The sequence below is a fragment of the Salvelinus namaycush genome, chromosome 8 (genome assembly GCF_016432855.1).
Source record: "Salvelinus namaycush isolate Seneca chromosome 8, SaNama_1.0, whole genome shotgun sequence".
Classification (NCBI taxonomy): Eukaryota; Metazoa; Chordata; class Actinopteri; order Salmoniformes; family Salmonidae; genus Salvelinus; species Salvelinus namaycush.
In genome coordinates, this window is record NC_052314.1 from 17,590,930 (window position 1) to 17,599,647 (window position 8,718).

General features: G+C 41.5%; 1 protein-coding gene across 1 annotated transcript; it reads right to left on the reverse strand.

The window, feature by feature from the left end:
• Positions 1 to 7,104: 7,104 nt before the first annotated feature.
• On the reverse strand, positions 7,105 to 8,343 carry LOC120052049 (C2 calcium-dependent domain-containing protein 4C-like). The gene has a single exon (XM_038998911.1). The coding sequence runs from the start codon at positions 8,341 to 8,343 to the stop codon at positions 7,105 to 7,107; it is 1,239 nt and encodes a 412-aa protein (XP_038854839.1).
• Positions 8,344 to 8,718: the final 375 nt, after the last annotated feature.

Genomic DNA, 8,718 nt, shown 5'->3' on the forward strand with positions numbered 1-8,718 from the left:
AGTTTTAATGACACTTCTGACTTTAACTGTAACTGCCATAATAAAGGAAAGACCAACATAAACTGTCTTTATAGAGCGTTGGGCCACCAACAGCTAGAACAGCTTCAATATGCCTTGGCATAGATTCTACAATTGTCTGGAACTCTATTGGAGTGATACGACACCATTCTTCCACAAAAAATACAATAATTTGGTGTTTTGTTGATGGTGGTGGAAAACACTGTCTCAGGCAATGCTCCAGAATCTCCCATAAGTGTTCAATTGGGTTGAGTTCTGGTGACTGAGACGGTCATGGTATATGATTTACATCGTTGTCATGCTCATCAAACCATTCAGTGACCACTCATGTCGTGTGGATGGGGACATTGTCATCCTATGGGGGCATAGCCATGATAACCAAAATAATGGCCTGCCCAGCATTTTTATACATGACCATAAGCATGATTGGATGTTAATAAACCTGTGTGGAAGCACTGACTTTTAATATACTTTGTATCCCTCGTTTACTCAAGTGATTCCATGATTTAGACAGTTATCTGTATGTTCTGACTGTTTGTTTCTATTTACTTCATTTGATAACTCTTTTTTGGTTTCTGCCATGACAGCAATTACCATCTGTATCCATGTTTGTACCAGCTGTTTTCTCCTGCATGCTGTCTTGGAACCAACTCCCACTCACCCCCCTCCTGATGTGGCTGCCAAGATTGGTTCTACACTTCCAAACAAATGGTTTGACTTTAGAATATGTCAACTGAAACTGACAATTAAACAGAAACAAGATCTGCTGTTGCTGTTTATGGATGGTTGGAAACAGCCTGTAGCCCAAAAAAACAGAAGGGGACTGGGGCTCCTTCATAGAAGGCACAGCCGGGTAAGGAGAGACAGGTACAGGGTCTGGGCCTAATTTGGAGGAACAGGTGTGCCATGCTGCCATACAGCTAGATCAGATAATATATATTTATGAAAGAGAGAGAGAGAGAGAGAGAGAGAGAGAGAGAGAGAGAGAGAGAGAGAGAGAGAGAGAGAGAGAGAGAGAGAGAGAGAGAGAGAGAGAGAGAGAGAGAACGCGCGCATTTGGGAAGGGAGCCCCATGCGCCAATCTAAGTATCATAAAAAATTCACGTTGAAGCAAGTCTAAGAAGCAGTAGATCTGTTCTATGTGTGCTATTTCTATACTTCCCGTTCTGAAGTTTTGTTTTTGCGTCTTTAACTTTCGGTTATGTGATCCAGCTTCAAACAGTAGAAAGTACAATATTCTTGGTAATGGAAAATATATTTCACAGTGGTTTAGATACAATGATTCTCTACACAATGACTGCTTATTTTGTCACATAAACTGAAATTAGGCCAACTATTAGAATTTTAGCAACCTGGAAATGGCAGAGCGATTTCTGCATTCGCCAATGTCGGCCTTCCACATCTGCGGTGGAAGGAGGCCGAGCTACAGATGTGTTTGTCAGACCATGAGACATCCTGAAACTCTGTCTTCTCACGGTACAAACTACCCGAACGGCACTCTTGATATATTTTGATTTGTTTAACACTTTTTTGGTTACTACATGATTCCATGTCTTATTTCATAGTTTTGATGTCTTCACTATTATTCTACAATGTAGAAAATAGTAAAAATAAAGAAAAACCCTTGAATGAGTAGGTGTGTCCAAACTTTTGACTGGTACTGTATATAAACTACCATTTAAAAGTTTGAGGTCACTTAGAAATGTCCTTGTTTTTGAAAGAAAAGCACATTTTTTGTCCATTAAAATAACATCAAATTGATTAGAAATACAGTGTAGACGTTGCTAATGTTGTAAATGACCATTGTAGCTGGAAACAGCTGATTTTTTATGGAATATCTACATAGGCGTACAGAGGCCCATTATCAGCAACCATCACTCCTGTGTTCCAATGGCACGTTGTGTTAGTTAATCCAAGTTTATCATTTTAAAAGGCCAATTGATCATTAGAAAACCTTTTTGCAATTAGATTAGCACAACTGAAAACTGTTGTCCTGATTAAAGAAGCAATAAAACTGTCCTTCTTTAGACTTGTTGAGTATCTGGAGCATCAGCCTTTGTGGGTTCGATTACAGGCTCAAAATGGACAGAAACAAAGACCTTTCTTCTGAAACTCGTCAGTCTATTCTTGTTCTGAGAAATTAAGGCTATTCCATGCGAGAAATTGCCAAGAAACTGAAGATCTCGTACAACACTGTGTACTACTCCCTTCACAGAACAGTGCAAACTGGCTCTAACCAGAATAGAAAGAGGAGTGGGAGGCCCCGGTGCACAACTGAACAAAAGGACAAGTACATTAGAATGTCTAGTTTGAGAAACAGACGCCTCACAAATCCTCAACTGGCAGTTTCATTAAATAGTAATATATATATATTTATTATTTCCCTTAGATATAGGACAGACACTTCAAAACCTTATTCCTTATGATTTATTTTTTTGCCATTTATGAATGTGTTATTCAATGCGTTTCTATGGGCAATAGCAGTAAAGGCCAAATTCAATGTTTTATCAAATATTTTTATTTTATTTTTGGGGGATACCTAAAGGGTTCCTAAAATTCAAAATCAAATAGCTAAACGATCCATGATATGACCATCTTAAAACAATTCCGCCAATGGCTTAGATTTTTAGAGGTTAATAAGGAACCTGACCACTCGCCGGATAATACCTTAAAAAAGTTCACACTCACAGGACAGTATAACAAATGTGAAATACTTCTTAGTGATTATAATTTGAACTTAAACTGCCATCAGAGAAGATCAGATAAGGAGTTATAGGACACATATTACAGCTGCGAAGCATATGTTGATAAGATACGGGACACTACAGACTGAGTTTCCTTGGCACAATCCAGGATCTAATTGACTCCATGAGTTCATGTGATAAAGAGCTGACAGTGGGTGACTGCAGTAATTGGACTGACCCTTAGACACTGTAGAGAGGATTGCTGCTTTAATGACTGCTGCTTCATTAGAACCTTCTCTGATTAGGTGCCCTACTGATTCACACAGAAGACATATTCTTAGGCAGAGGTGTACAATTATGTGGAGATAATGGAGCCATGTGCCTTTGGGACTCTAAAATCATTATTAGTAATGTATTCTCTGAACTCTTATTCTGACTAGCACACTAAGGGCTCTATTCAATCAGTATCACTGAATCGTTATAGATTGCACGCTAGGAATGGCAAGGTAATTTCCGATTGAGCCGACATATGCAGCGTTTACCGTGAACGCAGTCTCCGCTAACACGGGAACATTGCCTTTAACTTTCAATCACACTGTAAAGCTGAATTTCCGCAATACCAATTGAATAGAGCCCTAATATGAGAATCACTGTTGTATCAGATCTGATGATTAACACAATGTGAGAAGGTCACTGCTATAGCACTGATTTGTATAATGTCATTATGTCAACAAAGTAGTAATGATGACATGAAGAATCTACAGTACATTTGCTTTTAATCAAGGCATTTCATAGTCATACATAGGCCTATATCAACACAGTTTGAGGAACAGTCAGGAAAACCCACAGGTGTCCATTACTAATGACATCACAGTATAAAAGACATAAGTACTCACACCAACAATAACAATACAGTAGATAGAAACTAACTAGTATCCATCATTTATCTAACACCTTGAGATAACAATTAAAGAATTTGGCATCAAGTATGACGGATTGGCACTTGTTTCATTTTCTTGAGAAACAGAACAAGTTCAGCATATTAAACATCTCCTCTCCACTGCAGAAATTAGATCACTGAAATAAATATCATCCCCACTTTCATTATTTCGCATAAGCAGAGTCTTCCGAGTATAATTTTTTAAAATTGACAGTCAGACCTTTTTAGCTTGTGTAATTAAATAGCCATTTAGCACAGAATAACGAGGAAGGATTTCCGAACACCAACAGCTAGCTAATTGTAAAGTTCCTTCTGGCAATCCCTCAGAGACTTAAATCAAGGTTGGCAATCAAATTGGCTAACTGTGTATCTAATGCATCAAGCAGAGGTCTAATTCTAAAAAGCAAGTCCATACTATGATGGCAAACCCATTTAAAGTGGCTATATACATTATACATCTGCAGGTTTTCTGCACTCCCAATAGAGGTGTTGGGCTTCCCCATAACAAACAGAGAAAAACACACATCATAGAGGATAGTGGGTATTCCTCCACTGTTAGAAATCAGGTGCTCAGATCTAAAACCACTGTATTCATTTGATACATGACTGCATGTATAATGCATATATTTATCCATTATTCAGCTGACAGCAAGCCCTCCCACTGGCATCCCACAAAACAACACACCTGAGCACCATAAGCAGCCTAGTTAGTAAGATATATATATTTACAGTGTATTCAACCAGGATAATTAACCCTGTGGTTGGTATAGAAGATAATCAGCAAGGAGATCTGGCCTACAGTATTTAAAGCACTTCAAATCATAGCATAACTGAAAACACAGTCATGAGGAGAAAGTTAATTGAATCCATTTGAAATTTTTGATGACCTTTTTTTAATTTTTTCATTGCGTAGTGAGATAGCTTGCAGCACAGTTTTCATTTCTCAGGAGAATTATTCCTAGTTCAAATGTACATTGGGCTGTCTTTTTTAAATACAGATGTAAGATCTTAATTTGATAACTCTTTTGTTGCTGAGAATTTTCCTGCACAGTAGGAAATGCAAACTTGTCGTGTATTTGAGTTTTAAAAAGGATTCTAAAGATTGTAATTTCCACTTAGAAATTTCAGACTTGATTTGCCGTAACGAAAAATGTATCAAAGCCCACAAAAATGTCCATTAATTATAATCCACATAATAATTCAAATTTCCTGCTGCTACAGGATTATTTACTGCTGTAGAAAACTGGCTCAAATTAAAATCCTACATCTGTAGATGAGAAACTAGAAAAGACAATCAATTACACAAATAGTTGGCAATCACGAAAATACACTACTCACTTTTAGATTTAATTAAATTTTCATCATAAAAGCACTTAGGCTACATTTTGACCCTGCCTACTACAATTAAGTATTATAAAATCTACTGACAATATTTTTGTTTTTTAGTCATGCCGATGTAAGCCAAAAAAGGGATTGGTTACAACTCAGTGAGCACGCACCCATGTACAGCAGGCATAGCATGAGCATTGAGCACACACAGATCAATCATTTAATAGTATCGTAGCAGATTACAGATTTTACACAATAACAAAATCCTCATAGTTAGAGCAAAATAAAGTTATATAAAGTATACGTTTGAAGAAAAGCAATGGTATTGTAGAGAGCTCTATTGTATAGTCTAGGTTCAAACATGACAGGGAATGTAACTCACAAAAACAATGGCTATTTTCTGTAAAATAGTCATGTTTGACATGATTAAATGACTCCATATCTCAAAGATGAATGTGTGTGGTGACCCTTTAACCATCTGCAGAAACAACCTCTGCTTCTTTCCTCTGTTTCCTACTTGAAATTGCAATCAGATCAGATGTATTGTAATTCATTTTAAAGGACAGCAGAGCACATGCAGAGAGTAGAAGACTATCCTTCATGTCAAATAATGTTTATTGTAAAAAAAATATTGTAAATGTTTTTCCTTTCTCAGTCCTCTGGCCTAGTGGCTTGTCTACACTGCCAGGAGTGGAAAACACAGGTCAGCATCATAATAATGAAATCAGCAAATTATAAGGTTTTCAGGGTCAGAGGGCTGCTAATCATTCACTCTCCAGCAGGGAGCAGTACATAATTTACAAAGTCATAATGTTGTAAAAGTATGTGGACAGCCCTTCAAATTAGTGAATTTAGCTATTTCAGCCACACCCGTTGCTGACATGTGTATAAAATCAAGCATACAGCCATGCAATCTCCATAGCCCTTTCCTGTTTCAGCATCACAATACCCACATGCACAAAGCGAGGTCCATACAGAAATGTTTGTTGAGATCGGTGTGGAAGAACTTGACTGGCCTGCACAGAGCCCTGACCTCAACCCCATCGAACAGCTTTGGGATGAATTGGAACGCCGACTGCGAGCCAGGCCTAATCGCCCAACATCAGTGCCCAACCTCACTAATGGCTGAATGGAAGCAAGTCCCCGCAGCAATGTTCCAACATCTAGTGGAATGCCTTACCAGAAGAGTGGAGGCTGTTATAGCAGCAAAGGGGGGACCAACTCCATATTAATGCCCATGATTTTGGAATGAGATGTTTGACGAGCAGGTGTCCACATACTGAAGCATATTTCTCATACAAATACAACATCTATGTATAAAATCAACACCTTTGAATATGTTCAACACCTTTGAATAATGTCACACTCTTTAAAATGTAATGCATACACCCTCTCTCCCTCCCTCCCTCTCTCACTCTCTCTTTCTGTCTATCTATCACTCTTGGTAAGGCTTGTGGGTGTTATGAAACTGAAGTACAAACTGCTAACATATCACTGCATTTACATATTCATGCCAAGCGCACGGGAAGCAGACGGTGACGTCTGATCTCTATTCTCCAGGTTTTGGACATTGTGGTCACATAACAGACTAGCCTTCCTTCCGGTAGTAGGCTACTGTGGATCGCAACAACAATCAGGATCAAAGGATAATTTGCACATCAAGTTATAGTGGCGACATCAAAGACCCCCTGATCCATAAAAGCATTGTAGTGCTGAATAAAAACGGAATCATAGAGACTCGCATCCTGTATTGTCTGAGTCACATGTAATTGCAACCATGCGACATTCAACGTCGAGATCAAGAGAGTACAAAAAGTGAGTCTCTCAAACGAGCAGGTGTTTTTTGACCTGTGCCATATTCGATTGTCCACCACATGATCTACAAGTTGGGCTGTGCAGGGCTTCAGGTTCAGGGAACAGAAGGTTGAGGAGGTGACCAGCTAAGAGACAAACTGCTAGACCAGACCAGACATTGACTGGAAATGAACTGTTCCTTTCAGACAGTTCTATGTGAATATAGGGGAGACCAAGCAAACATCTAACCCCAGTTATATATATATTTTTCATGCACATTATCATTCATAGTCTCATTCTGTGTCAGTCAGAGTACTATTCTGTATCGCCAGGACAGACCTAGAGGCCATGGAGCAGCTTCCCCAGAGGGATCTCTCTCTCCCCCAGCAGAGTGTCTCTCTTCAGGCTGGTGCCCTTATTCACCACCTTGATCTTCACTGCTAGGTTCTTCACCTGCACTGAGGTCACAGAGTCAAAGAAGAAGTCCTCGTTGAACACAGGATTTCGGCTGTTCTTGATGATAGTGCTCCTCTGTTTCTGCAGCTTGCCAGGGTTGAGGTACAGTGACACGCAGCAGTTGATACTCTTAATGTCGTACATCTTGTCGTAGAGCTCTTCGGCAGCCAGAATGCGGATGCGCAGGCGGGCCGTGCCAGCATCGTAGTCGGCGCTGAGCCTCACCCTGCCACCCTTGTGTAGGTTGACTGTGTGCTCTCGGTCCGACGGCCCACCGCCATGGAGTGAAGAGGAGTGGAGGCGCCGCAGCACGTTGGGACTGGGCTCGGTCGAGCTGCACTCGTCTGTGGACAAGGAGCTGTGGCGGGCAAACGTCCTCTTGGCTTTCACCACCTTGGCCTGTGTCTCGTGGGTGAAGACTTTGAGCAGCGAGGCAGAGCGGGAGAGAAGTGGGGAGTTGAAGGGAGAGGACTCAGCCGAGGAACAGGTATCACTCTCCCCTCCACTAAAGTAGCGGTACGGGTTGTGAGAGGCGTTGAAGTCAGGGGGGTTGAGGTGGTTGCATTCGCTAACGCTGCTCTTCCCCTTCCTCTGGGAGTTGGGAGAGGTCAGGGGGCTGGTCTGGTCACAGTGGAAAAGGGACTCCTTGCGGCGGGTGTGGGGGCTCTCCATCAAAGTGGCAAAACCATAGGAAGTCTGGGTCTTGGGGACGTAGGGCAGTGACATAGCGGTCTGAGACTGAGGGTCAGCGTTTGTGTCCTCTGCCACCACGTCATCAGCGCTCTCTATCTGGATAATGTGACGGTTGGCGGCCCTCAACAGGTTCTTGGTGTCTCCAGCCAGCTTGGCAACCAGACGCGGGCTGCGAGGGCTGCTGATTTTCTTACTGCCAATGTTCTGCTCAGAGGCCGAGGGCCGCAGCCCCTCCTTGGGCTTGACGACGTCCAGGGTCTCAGGCTCTGGGGGGCAGCAGACCAGCTTGGGGGGAATGAAGAAGTCAGGGATCTTATCAGGGGTGAGGACGTTGCTGTAGACTGGAGTATTGCCGTCCTTGTCCCCATTCTCCCCCCGCCGGAGAACAGTGGTCTCTACTGACCCACGGATCTTGTCCAGAACCCACATTATCCCACTGGGCTTCACCAGGTGGGATACAAGGGTGTTTCTCTGTCTGGAGGCAAAAGCACAAACATGGCAGCAGTTATGAAATACATGAATTAACACACTGAGTAAATCACATTGCAACCGTTGCTATATCTGTGTAAGAAATGGTTAACTGAATCTAAAAACGATGAAATCAATGAAATTGACCCCAATGTGTCAAGTGTATACTTAAGCAATAAGGCCTGAGGGGGTGTGGTATATGGCCAATATACCACGGCTAAGGGCTGTTCTTAGGCACTACTATGTGGTTCGAGCCCTGAATGCTGATTGGCTGAAAGCTGTGGTATATCAGACAGTATACCACGGGTAAGACAAAACATTTATTTCTACTGCTCT